The sequence below is a fragment of the Perna viridis genome, chromosome 15, assembly GCF_037379345.1.
Source record: "Perna viridis isolate PV_CMFRI_1.1 ecotype Kerala chromosome 15, ASM3737934v1, whole genome shotgun sequence".
NCBI lineage: Eukaryota > Metazoa > Mollusca > Bivalvia > Mytilida > Mytilidae > Perna > Perna viridis.
In genome coordinates, this window is record NC_142459.1 from 4,190,523 (window position 1) to 4,207,779 (window position 17,257).

General features: G+C 34.2%; 1 protein-coding gene across 9 annotated transcripts in view; it reads right to left on the minus strand.

Annotated features, from left to right (window-relative positions):
* Positions 1–17,257, minus strand: part of LOC148596628 (receptor-type tyrosine-protein phosphatase kappa-like) — a 41,644-nt gene that overhangs the window by 17,138 nt on the left and 7,249 nt on the right. For 3 of the 9 annotated variants that reach the window (XM_088564141.1, XM_088564137.1, XM_088564140.1), the window contains exons 2-11: positions 13,164–16,220; positions 11,341–11,461; positions 11,071–11,132; positions 8,738–9,057; positions 8,103–8,190; positions 7,299–7,399; positions 6,340–6,376; positions 4,918–5,012; positions 4,080–4,100; positions 2,252–2,377 (exon numbers count right to left, since the gene is read on the minus strand). In XM_088564141.1, coding sequence (XP_088420267.1) covers positions 2,252–2,377; positions 4,080–4,100; positions 4,918–5,012; positions 6,340–6,376; positions 7,299–7,399; positions 8,103–8,190; positions 8,738–9,057; positions 11,071–11,132; positions 11,341–11,461; positions 13,164–16,220 — 4,028 coding nt within the window. The remainder of the gene's footprint in view (positions 1–2,251; positions 2,378–4,079; positions 4,101–4,917; positions 5,013–6,339; positions 6,377–7,298; positions 7,400–8,102; positions 8,191–8,737; positions 9,058–11,070; positions 11,133–11,340; positions 11,462–13,163; positions 16,221–17,257) is intronic. The other 6 variants (XM_088564143.1, XM_088564139.1, XM_088564142.1 and 3 more) reach the window with 4 other exon arrangements.

The following is a 17,257-nucleotide window of genomic DNA, read 5'->3' on the forward strand; positions in this document are numbered from 1 at the left end:
ACGTATTTGCATGGAATTTTGAGAAAATAAAATGGAAAATCAAGACATATCAACATTTTTCATGTAAAATCACATGAGTGTCATATTTATAATGTGGTAATCAAAAGAACTGTAAATTCAACAGAGTTGTCCTGCATGACATAAATCAGAGGTAAAGTATGTTATCTTGAAAGGTAAATATTAAACACAGGCGTTGGTTTCACAAAAAGTCGTAAGTGTAAATCATGACGTCACAATGCTATTTTAGTTTATGACGTCATTACTTATGATCACTTTACACTTACGATTTTTTGTTAAATCGAGACCAGGACCATGAGAATTTACAGTTTGCTACATGATGTAACTAAAGGTTATTATACAGGTTCTAGCAGCAACAGGACAAAGAAGTAGAAGATAATTAATGGTGTCATGTTTCTTTGTGAACATTGTAATTATAATATGTTTTCAGTAAGGATTAACAGAAGAAAAATAATAGTCAGGTATTTGTATTGACAGATATTAGTGTAGTCAGGTACTTGCATTTACAATTATAAGTGTAGTCGAACACTTTTATTTACATTTTTTAGTGTATTCAGGTACTTCAGTCTACAGAAATGAATATAGTCAGTTACTTGTGTTGACAGATATTAGTGTACTCTGGTACTTGAGTTGACAAAAATTAATGTATTCTGTTACCTGTACTGAAAGAAACAAGTGTAGTCAGGTACTTGAATTTACAGTATTTAGTGTAGTCGGGTACTTGCGTTCACAGAAATTGGTGTAGTCAATTACTTGAGTTGACAGGTATTAGTGTTGTCAGGTACTTATGTTGACAGAAATGAATGTATTCAGTAACTTAATTGGCATATAGTCAGTTACTAGTTTTGGTAGAAATTATTATAGTCAAGTACTTGAGTTGACAAAAAAGTGTAGTCAGGTACTCATGTTGACAGATATAAGTGCGGTCAATTATTTGTATTTACAGATACCAGTGTTGTCAGGTACTTGGGAGCTAAGTTGGGTTTACAAAAATTAGTGGAATCAGGTTCTTAACAGTCCCAAGCTTGTGTATTCAGTTCATTTGACAGAAACTAGTGTATTCGGGTCCTTTTTCTGACAGAAATGAGTGTAGTCAGGTACTTGTGTTGACAGATATTAGTGTAGTCAGGTACTTGTATTGACAGATATTAGTGTAGTCAGGTACTTGTGTTGATAGATATTAGTGTATTCAGGTACTTGTTTTGACAGATATTAGTAAATTGACAGTTTCTAGCTTGTTTACAGCTTTTCCACAATACAAAGGCACATGTGGAATTCAAAATATTTATAGTTTTTCATAGTATGACTGATTTAACTGTAAAAGAATGCCCTGTGATAGTTCTTGGATTGATAATTATTGACATGTTATGAGTCATTAAGGCTTTTATAGGAGTAGCAATATTCTACTACAAAGCGGAGAACATAGGAGCTACACTTTATAAAGTACATAGTCATGCAAACTTACATTGAAAATGCTCTAAATAGGAATAAAAAATATATATGCAATTGGGCAAGATGTAATTTTCAGGCTACAAAGAGCATTGTGCGTTGTGTGTAATCTTTTGCAAAATAGAGCAAGAGAGTAAATAGGGACAATACTGCCTGGTAAACAGCTAGGGCTTACCAAAGAGAGTCAATATGAGCAACACTACCTATGGGCTTACAAGGGTACAAGATCAATGATCTGTAGAATCACATTGCCATAGTCAATTGAACCATTGGTCAATATTCAAAGTGACAGCAACTTGACATGTCAGTCAGAAATGGGCTTAAATGGTAAATAAGACATATAATACATTGTACCACATAATGAGGCAATACACCAGGTAAAATCAAAATTCAAAACCATGAAAAGGGTATTGAAATTAAAGCATAACTGAAGAACTCATATTTTATTGTGCTAAAATCAACATTGAATTGTGTATTTATAGTATTAGATATATGTGCAGTCTTTCAAAATCATCTAAAAATTACAGGGGGTAGGGGGAAATGCTTAAAATGCTCAACAAGTGAACTTAATTAAATTCAAACTTTGTTGTGTAATTAGTACTACACAACAGTCCAACATTTGAGGAAAACTCAGTTATCATCTGGGTACCAAGTATATGTATCAGTTAAAACAACATATCTCCCATAATGCCTCATCACTTCCTGTGCATAAAAATAAGTTTGAATACCTATACTCGGTTTGTACACATTTACACAAACTTTATACATCTATACATGTTCTTACCTTGGTAACTACCAAATTTGTGAGGGTAAAATCAGCGAATGTTTCCTGGTAGTCAAACTTCACATACAGATTCCCGTATTTTTCTGTTCTGTTTTCTTCAGGCCAATACTTCTTGCATTTGATTTGCTGTAAAAAAATATGATAACAGAATCCTGCAGTACATGATCGATGGTTTACAGATTTTAAAATGGAATTCTAATATGACATGCTTCAAAGCTTTTTAGACTACAGCCATGGGAAAAAGTGATAAACACATGACCAACATTTTGTGCAACGCATAGGCTGCGTCTATTCAAAAATATGAAGAAACTTTTCCTATGAGAATCAAAATAAATCACTGAATTCCAATCACAATTCATTGACTAACATCTTCATGAATGTTTACAGTAAATTGAAAAAAAAACTTATCTTTTATTCTTCCCTTTTGATCTTCGTTCTTGCGCTTTTTTATGGTTTACTTATATATGACAACTTAGGCCTATTTGACCAACATTCTCGGTGTTTCTAGTACCAGGGATGCTTTCTTTTAAAATTTATGATTGTTTTGGGGAACACTTGCTACATGAATTACGTCCTAAATCAATTGCGGATAGTTCTTTCATTTCAGGACAAAACATGAGTATCTCACTGACCCCTCAGGAGACTTACTAACCAATTCCTGATTTACTATTATTACGCTAGCTTATAAGCTCTGCTAAACATGTGAAATAATCACTGGGTATGCGCAACTATCTATTTCTTTAAACTGGTTACAGTGTGCTATACTCAATTTGCAATAAAGGGACAGGATTTAATTATTATTGAGTGTGACAGGGATGTAAAAGCTATTGGATCATGAATTTACCCTCTGTGCAGGACACTGCATACTAATTTACATAAGGAGTATAAGTTAGATACCGGGTGTGGCAGAGCTGCAAAAGCATTGCAATTGAGCAGGGATTCTGATTACAAGGTAAAGTATGCTGCTAATGCTTTATGGGAAATTTCTGATAACAATGTAAAATATGCTGTTAATGCTTTACGGAAGAATTCTGATTATAATGTAAAGTATGCTACTAATGCTTTATGGAAGATTTCTGATTCTAATGTATGCTATCAGTGTTACACCAGAGATTTCCACCCATTTAATTGTAAGTAAGAAGAAACAGGGTTTAGAAAAAAACATGCAAATTATGTCCAATCTTATGTCAAGTTTGTTTCAGTATTTTAGATGATATTTCTATTGTAAAAGAATGACGAAAAATTATTGAAAAGGTTAAAAGAATTGAAAAACCAAGCCTATACCTAATTGGAGTTTTAAGAAGACTTCAGGAATGTGAATTTCAATAAGTTGAATACTTTGTTATTATTGAAATGAATTAAGCTTAAATAAGACAGAATGATATACATTTGTAGTATATAACATATATGTACAAGTGACAAAGTAAGCAAACTGCACACCTAATCAAGTTTTAGTCCATAATTGTCTCGCATATATATGCACTCAACAATATGTGGATGTGACCCTATCTATATTACCAACAACATATATATTAGATGCTCAAATGGTTTGTATAGACCCTTTTGTGTTAACTGTTGGGTTGTCGATAAGCATGCGTAGAGCATGCTCAATATACACTTCCGCAAGGAAATTCTTTTGTTCTACCCAAGCCTTACCTCGAGGAAATGTATATTGAGCATGCTCAACGACTTACTACAAAAGGACCTCATATGTAATTATCACTGAACAAAATGAACGATATACATGTGCCACCAGCCTACATTCCAGAGTTATATCTACTGACACTTGGTTTAGATGTCAGTCACTCAATTATATTGCAAATCTTACCTCTATGGTTGTACTGCTCTCCTGTATAAAGCATGCAAAACCATTAGTAACTTTATATCTTGAAGAAGAAAGATGTAATGAGATCAACATTTTGACAAATTAAAATCATTGTAAATGTAACTGTTTCATTATTGGTTTTTAAACCAAACAGAACGTGATTGAAACATAAGGCCAATAGTGATATATATTCCATTTGATTTCTAAAGGATTATAACAAAAAAATATATTCATAAATCTGATTTTTGTCAATATTTTTTTTTAAATTGGTAATTTTCAATATCATACAAACTCACGAGTCCGCATTTACCTAAACATTTTATGTAGAAATAAAAACGTTTCTCATTATCCCTTATGTAAAATTTAAATCAAAATGTCCATATACTTTGTAGGAGTGTTCAGGTAAAAATAATAGCCATTTGAATATAAATGAAAACAAAAAGAAACATGTGCTTTTTGCCTATTTTAAGCATGACACGTGATGACCTATTTTAAATATCAAAAGTCCCTTAGCGGACAGAACACATGTCAAGCTAAAAATACACCAAAAGCAAATGTTTTCTATTTTTGATTACATTTACCTGAGCTATTTTTATTTCCTGACTACTCCTACAATACATACGGTTACATTAGGTTAAAGATTTTGCATTAGGGGAAACTCTTTTATTTTATGATTTTTTTCGGTAAATGTTTTCAAGAGTATGTATGATGTTAGAAATGTGTTTGCCAAAATTTTAATAAATTCTTCTGAAAATCAAATGGACTATACACATTATTCTTTTGATTTCTATTGGGAGAAGCCAATAGAAGCCTTATATGTTGTATCATATTAGATAATTACCCCGAGTTCCACTAGGTTTGTCAGCATCACAATATTCTGTATTCTGTACTGCCAAACCATCCTCCAGAAGTCATTAATCGTCTCTTCAGTAGGACCTGGTACATAAATATCAATTATAGTCTCCTCTAATACTCAAATTAAATCCTTCTCATTATTTGACCATACAGGTTAATCTATTCAGATTTTGTCTTTCTATTTGAAAGCTGTGAATTTGATAAACGCCATATCATTATATTGCCTACTCTTATCTTACACAGACCTGAGAAAAATACATATATGAAACTGGGTGACAATGTTTGAAACATGTTATTATTTATGAACTGATAACAAGATCCACATTGAAAACTTTTGGGTCCAACATTAAAAAAAAAGAGTAACAACAAAATTACCGAACACTTATCTGACTTATAATCAAGTCAAGTCTAAAATAAATCTGGTGAAATAGATACTACCCTATAGGAGCAGCTGGTACCGTAATGGTCCTGACTTGGTACAGGCATTTCAAACGAAATGATAGGTTAAATCTAGGTTTTACAGTGCACTAAACATCCCTCTTCCATTGCGGCGTGAATATACCAGTCGTGATTAAAAAGCATTTGCATGCTATTGTCATGATTGGTAAATCAGCGATTCCATCATCACAAAGAACAATTTACAAAAAAAAACAACAATGATCACTCATTGTTTAAGAAGAAACAGAGTATTTTTCAACCAAGGACTGATATCTAAAAATAATTTGGTAAGAGACCTTTTAAGATGCATTTCCTCATACCCCTGATTCAGGAGTCTGTTACGCAGAAATTTATGTTGTTAAAGGAAATCTGGAAAGTTAGTACATGTATTTGCTCTAGCGTAGTGAATCAATTGTGAAATATAAACACCATATGCAGGAGATGAAAGCATATTGTTGCACAGGTAAAGATAATTTATGATATTAAAATTAAAGTCATCTCTTTTATCATAAATCTTAGTGCTGAGAGGACCACTGTTGTCATATTCGGAATGCATGTCTAAAAAAAGGTGCAGAACAAGCTGTAACTGTAGTCTCCTTTGTCTCGAGCTCTGGTGGATATATTGACGGTAACCGTTTACCAAAAGAAGGATTGTTGATGGACAATACATCATCAATATATCTTTTCAATTTTTATTCTTTAGAAGATTTTGAATAGATTCAGTCTCACATGAATATAGAAACAAATCGGCTAGGAGAGCTACAGTTGACTCTAGTTCATATAATAGATATGGAAGATTCTGTAAAAGTTAAAAGTTTTTTTGCCTTTTTTGGTACAAATTATAATTTATTTAAGTGTATACTGGACAAAACATAATTTGCACAAAATAAAAATACAATTTATACAACCTGTACACAACATATATATATGGATATGAAGGGAAGTAACTCTTGTAAACATGAATACGTACCTTGACAAGCTATATAAGATCTTGGGTCATTATATCCCTGAAAAAAAAGGCCATTTAAATATCCATAGCAAACATTTTAACAGGTGTATTGTACATGTGTCATATCAAATGTTTGAACTGAAGGTCAGTGATACAAAGAACAGTTGTCTTCGTTTATTTCATTTCAATTTTATCTAGAACTACATTTGTATCCTTCCTTGAAATTCATAGTAAGAGAATATGATAGAGAGAACATGTTTTAAATACTCTTCTGTCTTAGAAACAGGCAAAATGTATATAACAGGCGCGTAGCTGCCATTAGGCAAAAAAGCTTTTGCCTGCACTTAATTTTTTTTTTTTGAGATAAAATACATCCAGGAGAGGCATAAATGATACTCTAAAACGCTATCTCCACGGAGCTTTGGGGGGGCTTTGCCCCCCTGGTCCCCCGTACCAGGGCTCCACCCTGGACCTCCAAACCCCCTGCCGTAATTTTGCCTACACTTCAATTTGACCTCAGCTATGCGCCTGTACAAGGTGTGGCACATGAAGAAAAAAAACGCAGAGATTTTATTGCATTATCTAAGTATTAATTACTGATAAACTCCAGAAATTATCATCAAAGTTTTTGTAAAGTTTGCTCTTTTAAGATATTAGTAGGTCAAATTTAGATGAAATGCACTATGGAAAAATGACGGGAATTTTTTTTCACTCTTTTTCACTATATAACCAGTAAAAAATGTCTACATCACAGATGCATCAGGAAAAATTTAAACAGCTTTTCGTTTGTTAATTAGATGTACTAAATATATTTGAGGCAAAAAAGACCAAAATTGAGAAAATGATGTTTCACCCACTACTAGATTATTACCCAGAAAGGTACCTAATATTCCAACTGAAATAATGAAGGACAAAGTTATAAAACATTAAAGTAGAATCTAAATAATTTTTCTCAACTATTGTACAACTGTATAACTTACATCAATAAATGAAGCATTGATATAATCTGAGGTATGAACAAGAGGCTGTGATGTCTCTGTTTCTGATGGATCTATCTGTAGTACCACCCTGGAATGGTCATCTACAACACACAAACTATCATTGACACAACTCTTACAAATCATTAAAACGTTTTTATTCAGGCTCTTTATATCAATCTTATATAAGCATCAAAGTAACTTTGACTGATTTCATTCTGTTTCAAATGAAGGCTTGATTGAATTCAGTGGAATTGAATATAATACAAACATATCGCTGATTTCAAGAGGTATGTCCCTTACCCTAGGTCTACCTCTTAAAGTAAACTACCACATACATCAACACACAAATTGTCCATCTTATTATTTTAAAGTTTTATTTCAATTTCTTAAATCTTGAAATTTATCATTTCTATACTTTGTATACATTTAATAACCATAAATGTAGTAACATTTTTTTTTAAACGCTCATGACATTTTCTAGGTTTCCGGTTGTATAAAAGTTTGTTTAATTATGTCTTCATTTTCTGACTTCTCTTCTACTTACCAGTATACATATTATAAATAAATTTCAAAATAAGTTTATAATAAAACCCTTATAATTGGGCCATCCGTGCGAGACTTGTAAGAGTAGTCAAGGACGTTAAAAACGTAAAAAAAAAGTTAGTTAATTACATACCAGTACATGTATACAATAGCAGCTGGAAACAGATACGGTTTGGATATTTTTGTGTTTCGTAACTCAGTTAGCTTCTAGTGGAAACCATTTCAATTTTAGAATCAAGTTGCCATATACCTATAACTTACATGCATATATATTTTTGTATCTGTTCTTGCTTTTATTCCCAGGTTTTATTGCTACTTCGTATGGATGTATAAGTCCTTCTTGTAAGTCCTTAAAAGAATATTTTATTATTTATTATTTAGTAGAACTCATTACACGTTTCATATTAATTATTTCTAAGGATACAAACAAAATGATTTCATAATGTTAGAAATGCATTAGGTTCAGGTAATGTTTAACGTCGGTTTTTATCATCCTTTCTTTATAGATCCACTCCAAGTTTTTTTTAACTTAATCTACTGATTTCAATAATTAGTCGGTTTTTATCATCCTTTCTTTATAGATCCACTCCAAGTTTTTTTTAACTTAATCTACTGATTTCAATAATTATTCGATTCGTATGAAGTTAAATTCGGAAGACGAATTATATCATAGAAGGATGATTCATTTATTTTCAAATTTTATCAAATTTGCATTACGAAGTAAATCAAATATAGATCGAAGAAGAAAACAAACTCTACTACTCAAAAAGAATCCTAGAAACTTCTCTCACTACAAAAGTACATTCAAGACAAGCAAATATATATTTTAAAGACTTGTGTATTGCGGGTACTCATATGACTAATTCTACACTTCCGGTATCAGTTCACACACTTACATCAAATTCGTCCTCAAAAGATTTCTTCCTTTTCATCATATAATCGACATACTGCGGTAACATTTCCACCTGGACTCCATTCTTCCCGTCAAAGTTACAGAAATGTACTGATGGTGGCGGTGGTATATCGTCGTCATATGACGACTCCGATTCCGACGACTCCACTATCTGGTGGTGTATCTCGTACATTGATAATGGTGCCTCAGCCTGCTCCCTCGTTTTTAGGATTCCATTTTGTTTAACTTCAACTAGTGCATTTCGCATGACCCAACCATCTTTCTGTATTTCTTCAAAATTTTGGTAATGTGCATTGTCGATTCCTACAATAATATTGCCCCGGTGAACGTTTGAACATCATTATAATAAATCTGCATAATTCGCGTCTGACTGGCCAAAGTAAATAAAGAAAAGAACTATCAGTGGCCGTTCGTGTCAAAATAGGGATATTTCTATCGGCTTACTTTTAACAAGTACCGGCTTACTTTTCAAAAGTGTCGGCTTACTTGTTAAAAGTATCGGCATACTTATTAAAAGTATCGGCATACTTTTCAAAAGTAAGCCGATACAAAAACTTTATGCATAGTGAAAAAAGTATCGGCTTACTTTTCAGAAGTAACGGCTTACATTTTGTTTTAGATATTAACCAATCCAATGTTCCGTTACATCTGAGCATTGTCTCACCTAAACCACCCGATAGCTTGAACCCCAGGGATCTGCCTATAAACTATGTCTGTCCCATCAGGAGGTCATTAATGATGCTTAGTGAAGACTTTAAAATTAGTAGCGTTTCCTTTTATTAAATAAACAATCTCTCTATATAATGTACATAAAATCGCTTGCCCACTTTGGACATGTGACAGTTAAAAATTCAGCTATAAATAATTAAAAAGATCAAATTAAAGAAGCAATAGCAAACAATAAACAATTAATTGTATAATTATGAATCAGTCAAGTAAGGCTGACATGTAATAATGAACTCATTTTATTAGTAGCAATAAGGGCTATAATAATTGGTGCCTACATGTATGATGTATTGCATTAATTCAATTAACCATAATGGTATAAAATGTTGTCTCCTTTATTTAATCTATTATCCTGTTTATATCCTTATCCAAAAGTCTTACCACAGTCACCGCAAATTTCTTCTTTCTCTGAAAACCAACACAAATGATCTATGTGAGGCTTTCGTTCAAATTCAAGTAGCAGAGATGACGACGATAGGAGTTTAAAGACCTGTATATACCTCAGTGACTCTGTATGGTCGACCCTTTATCCCGCTTTAATATTGTAATTTATAGTTTAAATATATTATATAATTTAGAAGATTGAAATTGATAACCTAACAAAATAAAGAAAGAAAAAAATATGTATACTAATGAAACTATAACGAACTAAGAGATAATACAAAATATACAAAAATCATAAAAAATTTAAAGAAAAATAAATGTTTAACGTACGAGGAAAAGCAAGACCAGGTGCAGTAAACCAAGTGGAAAGAAAAAAAATAAAACCAAAGTATATAACCAGGGGGTTTGTGGAACGAAAAATTAAAAGTCCATAGGTAATGGACTGCTTGTAATTTTAAAGTTTGCTTAATATGTGTATGCAGTTTTAATGACAGAATACTTGATGAAGAAATCTTTCCCTTTCCGATCTAGGTCCAACGTCCGCCATGAGGTTTGTTTAATCTTAACTCTCGCATAGAAGAAAGCGCGCGTTTAATTATGGGTTCACACCTTTGATACGATCGATTTGATTGGCTACACATCTCTGTAAACTCTGTCAAAAGTATCGGCATACTTTTGAAAAGTAAGCCGATACTTTTGAAAAGTATGCCGTTACTTTTTTCACTATGCATAAAGTTTTTGTATCGGCTTACTTTTGAAAAGTATGCCGATACTTTTGATAAGTATGCCGATACTTTTGAAAAGTAAGCCGGTACTTGTTGAAAGTAAGCCGATAGAAATATGTAAGCCGATAGAAATATCCCTATTTTGACATGAACGGCCACTGATAAAGAACAATACTGACAACCTGTTAAAAGGAGAAAGGGAAGAATATCCAACAGTTCAATATAAAAAAAAACATGTTTAATGTCAATAATGTATACAGCAGGTTCTACATAGTTGTAAGCAATGATGGATGTCGAAATCTTAGAAACTGCACAGTGCACCCATTTGCGCTGAATGAGTGAATATTCAGGCCATTTGTTTGACAAAAAAAAAAAACAGTATATATTTTAATCCTTTCAGATGGTGATGTACGTAGTCAAGCCAGACTCGCTGTTTCTGTATCAGCAGTGTTCAGTGAGTATCCTAAATGTATATAATTACCTTCTATGGAGCCAGAAGATTGTGGAGTCAAAATATCAGTACTTTCATTCATTCGTCGTGCTCTGGAAAAGAAAATACATGACAGACTCACAAGATAATAAAATCGTCATCGTTTATTCGATAAAAAGCCATATAGTTTATATACATGGCCGACGATAAGTGGCATATCCGTGAGGACAGATTTATAATTATACTGAAAACCACAACAAAGTTAATCATAGTAAATACATGTCACTCAGTTGGGGGGGGGGGTATTTTAGCCACACTCACTTCATCCTGAGACAATGGCAGCCGACGACGATGATAATGATGAGTAGAACCACTGCTCCGGCAATGACTGCTCCAATTATAACCGCCATATCTACTCCATCTCCATCCTCTGTCGTTGTACCTATGTGAACAGTAACGTACCATATATGAAGTTCTTAAACTATACTTTTCTTCTTTAAAAAAATCGGAAAATTTTTTATAGTCTATATTCTAGTAAAATCAAATAATAAATAAATTTGGAATGAGAGAAAAATAACAATGCATATACAAGCTGCATTACACATTTAGATCAAACATATATTTACAAAATCTAATTGTTTTGGTAAGAAAAACGTAGCGAAATTTTATGTACCAAAAAAAATCATTACTCCTGGTAGCAAAAAGTACATTGATGAGTAAACAATGCCACATTATATAATAGATCACAACCGTAAGTGCAGGGATATAAAGACTAACTACGGGTATATTGATGGGTGTCCCAAGACATGCAATGTACATTTGTAGTGTGGAGAAGAGTACACAGACAAAATTATTTCACACGATTTCGGCTGAATTGAGCAAATAAACTTTGTGACAGAGTTCTCGTAAAATTACGGTGAATCGAGCTACACATGAAATGTTCACATGAAATTCATGTTAAGTGAATTTCACATGAAAACCATGTGAAGTAAAGTTAATTTCATGTGAACCTCGATTAACATGAATTTCACATGAAAAGTAATTGCCTGTGTATGTCGAAATAAAGAAGATTTCTTGGGATTCTACAACAGAAAATATAAATCAGCTTGGTGTCGAATCTAAAAAGAAAACTTTTACTCTTACGTTTTGGAGCCTTTGGAGAAATTTCAAATAAAAGGTCTACATAGCAACCCAATGAAGGATGATTACAACAGAGCGAAATATAAAACAAGGATGCAGTTAGATATTTTTCCTTGGATTACTGATCAATGACTGTTCGGCAAAAAAATGAGAAGTTGGGTCAGGCCAGGGTTTCATAAAAAATCTAAAATTGAGATTTTCCTCAAAGCCTTCCTCAACTCAAATTTTTACCAATCAGATCACTTGAAATTGAAGATTTGAGGAAAAATTCAGGATTTGAGATTTTTTATGAAACCAAGGCCAGAACTTAAAATTTTGAAATTCAGGGAGAAGAATCATTCCTTAAAATCAAGTGGTTGCTCCATTATATGACTACTCTGTTTTATAACCTAATGCAGAGAGAGAAGGAGTGTGATCAATAAATGATGCATATATATCACCAATAGCTATAACTATAAATAACAATGTATACATGTAGGTTCAATCAACATTTAGATTAAAACACTCCTAGACGTACAATTAAAACAATAACTTACACAAAATTGACTATATAGAAGATGACACAAGACTTATATGTAAAAATAACACAGAGCTCCGATATCATTACACCAAAAGCCAAAGATCCGATACCATTATACACCAACAGCAAGAGCTCCGATACGATTTATATACCAATAGCCAGAGCTCCAATATCATTACAAAACAGCAAGAGAAATAGTAAGTAGGATTAATTTTTAAAAATTGTTCACTAAATCGAATATAACTGATTTATCCTCTCAAATTAAACAGGGACTTTGTTATACACTCCCTGAATTAAACCATCTATCAACCCATGTCTTAACCAGAGGCAAAACACTTAATTAAAAGTATCAAGTTTGTTTCTGATGAATCAGTTACATTCTGAGGTTAATATCTACTCTATTACATGGAAGCAGAGTAAATACAAAGATACATGGGGTGATTGTGCAGGAAGTATACCAGTGTTAATTGGTGTTATTTCAAACCTTCACAATCACTTCCGACACAATTGTCACCACAACTTCCGGTCATTTGGTCACAGACATCACACGACACAGGACAGGCGTACTTACACTTTTCTCCGAACTGACCTGGGCGACACCCTTGTGTACACCTGCCTGTATTTCTATCACAGACGTTGTTCAAACAGTTAGTACTACACGAATCGCGACATGAAGATCCGTATAAACCAGTTTTACATCCATCAGTACAGTTATATAAACTTTTTACACACTTTTTATCTTTACATCCGTGATAACAAGCTTGTGAACACGAGGTACCATAAAATCCATCATCGCATCCAAACTTGCATATTCCAGTCATAACGTCACAGTTGCCACTGAACGTACCAGCACAGTTTGTGCATAGACTTTGACAGAATTCCCCATAAGTGTCACCTAAACACCCATTTTTGCATTTTCCTGTATTTATGTCACATTTCCTGCCATTACATGAGGTCGGACACTGGTTGTTACAGGTTTGGCCATACCAACCGTCAGAACATCCACCAACACATACCCCAGTGTCTCGATTACATTCTCTTGAAGAATAAAAACAATGGCTACTGCACTGTTTGGTACATGAATGTCCGTAGTACCCATCTTTACACGTACTGCACGCGCCAGTATTTTTATCACAATCAGTGCATGTGCTGGTACAGGGGGTGGTGCATTGTGGGCCATAAAATCCTAAAGTGCAGTTTTGTGTACAATACCCAGTCTGTCGGTGACACAATCGACCATTACAATTGTCACTACATTTGAGATTGCATGACTCACCGTACCAGCCAGTTACACAGTTCCCGGTACAGTATCCCAACTGACGGTCACAGACTGTCCCTATACAGTGTATATCGTTATTACACGGCATGTTGCATGTAGTTCCATACCAACCATCTTTACACCCGTTTAAACAAGATCCATCTTGTCCATTACAAAAACTTAGACCCGAAGAAGCCAATCCACAATTAGGACTACAGTTTAAATCACAATTTGGTCCATATTTCCCCACCGGGCACCCCTCGCATTTACCAGTAATTTGGTTACAGACAGTGCAGCCTGAACATAGTTCATTGCATGTGGTTCCATATTTACCAGCCACACAGCCTTTAGAACATAGTCCTGTTGTTGAATTACAGGCATTATCCTTACAACTGTCACTACAACGCGTTGCACAGTTGTCCCCCTGATATCCCTCTTTGCAACTGCTGCATTTCCCGCTAATTTTATCACAATGACTAGTCAAGCAACCCATGCTACAAGCCTGTTCACATTTACTACCGTAATAGCCACTAATGCACTTACCTATGCATGCTCCAGTATTTCTACTGCAGCCTAAATTATCACACCTTGAGCATATGTTTTTACAGCTATCACCATAGTAACCAACTTTACATCCGTCGGAGCAGGAACCACTGATACGATCACATTTTGTTCCATTGCAATTACTGTTGCAAGAAAGATCACATCTCGCCCCGTACATTCCAGCCGAACAACCGTCAGTACAAACTCCGTCTGCTTTCTGGCATTTATTATTTAAACATCCAGTTGAACAAGGCATGCTACACTGACTTCCGTAATATCCGGTTGCACACTGAGAAGTACAAGCTCCTCCTATTTTCACACAAATTCGAGGTCTGCAATGAGCCGAACAGTCCAAATCACAGTTTTCCCCGTATTTTCCCGAAACACAATTACCATAACATTCTCCAGTCACCGCATCACACGATTTACTCTCACAGTCCGAGTTACAAGACGTCTGACAAAATTCACCATAGAATCCGGTTTTGCAGCCAGAGGAGCATTTGCCACTAGTTTGGTTACATTTGTTATTAAAGCAGTTAGAATTGCAAGCCTGTGAGCAGTGAGTACCATGGAATCCGGTTAAACAACCCCCCGTGTCACACTCACCGGTAACACGATTACATGACGTCATGCAGTTAGAACACAATGAGTCACATTTCTGACCGTATCGTTTATTATTGCAACCACTCGAACAGACCCCATTCATATCACATTTACCTTGTAAGCAATTATTTGTACAACTGTCAATACATTTGTTACCATACCAACCAGATTTACATCCACCAGTGCATATTCCCGTAGTTTTATCACAACTATTTGAGGTTTGACAGTTGTCACTACATTTAACACACGCTCCCCCAGAAAGGTACCATCCAGTCTGACAAGTAGCACAGACAGACGGTTGATTGGATGCACACGACGCACATCCTGAAACAGAGCAATTGAACGTGTCACATCGAGGTCCGTACCAACCAGAGTTACACCCAAACCTGCAGTTTCCAGAATCCGGGAAACATTTAGCGACAGTAGTACTATCCATCTGACATCTAGAACTACAGGGGAAACACTGTCCTTCCACTCCATCGTAAAAGTATTCGGGTACACATTCTGAACAAACCGTTATTCCAACATTATTCAGCGTTGCACATTTTGTGCATAAGCTGATGTTTGTTATTTCAGCACACGTTTTCTCGCAACTGACACCAAAAAATCCATCTATACACCCAGCTGTACATTTCTGTATTGCTCTGTCACAATTTGGTAATCCCCCAAAACAATTAACACAAAATTTGGGAAAACATTCTGCTGTCGTTTGGTCACAACCATAAGAACAGGATGAGGGGCAAGGCGTACTGCAGTCACTCCCATGAAATCCTCTTTTACAACCTTGAGTACAATCTCCCGATTTTCGTGAACATTCAAAGTTCAAACATTTGTCTGAACATGATCGTTCGCAATATTGTCCATGAAGGGTTTTTGGACAGCTGTTACAGTAACCGAACTGTTTGTCACAGCCACATCCGGAACCAGACTGTATACATTGGTCACTGAGGGAACAGTTCTTGTTACATAGTAACTCACATGTAAGACCATAGTTCTCCTTGATACAGGCAAAGCAATGACTGGTATCATTCTTACAGCCACACTGCCCACCGTTCTGTGTGCAGTTGTTACCGTAGAAACATGTTGTGGAACAATTGTACTGACAGTTTCCGCCCCACTGGCCTAGACTGCATTGCCCTGAACAAAATAAAATATCAACAAATTAAGTGATCATAGATTTACCGTCAAAGACATCTTTAGAAAGCGTTTTACTGATTTGGTTTGTGTTACAGGTTTCTACTGAATTCTTTACTAACTGCGGGTTATATGGTTCTTAATTCACATTTGGGCGTCTGATCGCAGTTGATTGATTGATACGTGAACATTTTTAAGAGAAAATGATTTTAAATGGGTCCTTGTATTACTGTCTGGGTTTTGAAAGCAGTTCTACAGACACGCTATAGGAGCCTGCTAATGTGTGTTTGAATTGATGTTATAAATCTGAATCTGATGTAGTAATGCATTAACCTGCTATACAAATTAAAGAACAACCCCAGTGAGCGCGCTCACATTTCCCCCACGTACCGGACACAGATCTTGTGTATTACAGGTCTCTAAAAATCCAAGGTCTTTTGCCAAAATGAACTGCTGGAAAAAGTCTTAGCCCCATAGCTTCTACAAAATTTGTCGAAATTGTCGTTGCTGGGGTATAATTATTTCTTTTATTGGACTATATGTAGAATTTGAAAGGTCAATATGACATAGGTATTCCAGAACTAATTGTTTCCATGCTTGCTATTCTTACTGTTTTTTTTTAAATCCCAGGGTAAAATGTATCCGAGGAGTCTATTGTTAGAAAAAATAGAACAATTGTATGGACAAAAATCAATATTTTATAATATTAGAAAATGAATTTTTAAAATTACAAAATCATTTTTTTTAATATTAGAAAAGATTTTTTTAATATAAGAAATTCATTTTGTAATATTAAAAATTCATTTTCTAATATTACAAATTCCCGATTTAGTAATATAAAATATCACACATTTTGTAATATTACAAATTGAATTGGTAATATTAGAAAATGAATTTGTAATATTACAAAATGAATTTTTAATATTAAAAAATTAATTTGTAATATTAAAAAAACATTTTTTTAATATTAGAAAATGCTCATTTTTGTCCACTTTGGCTTGCATAACAATTGGATAATATCATAAATATGTTATATCAAA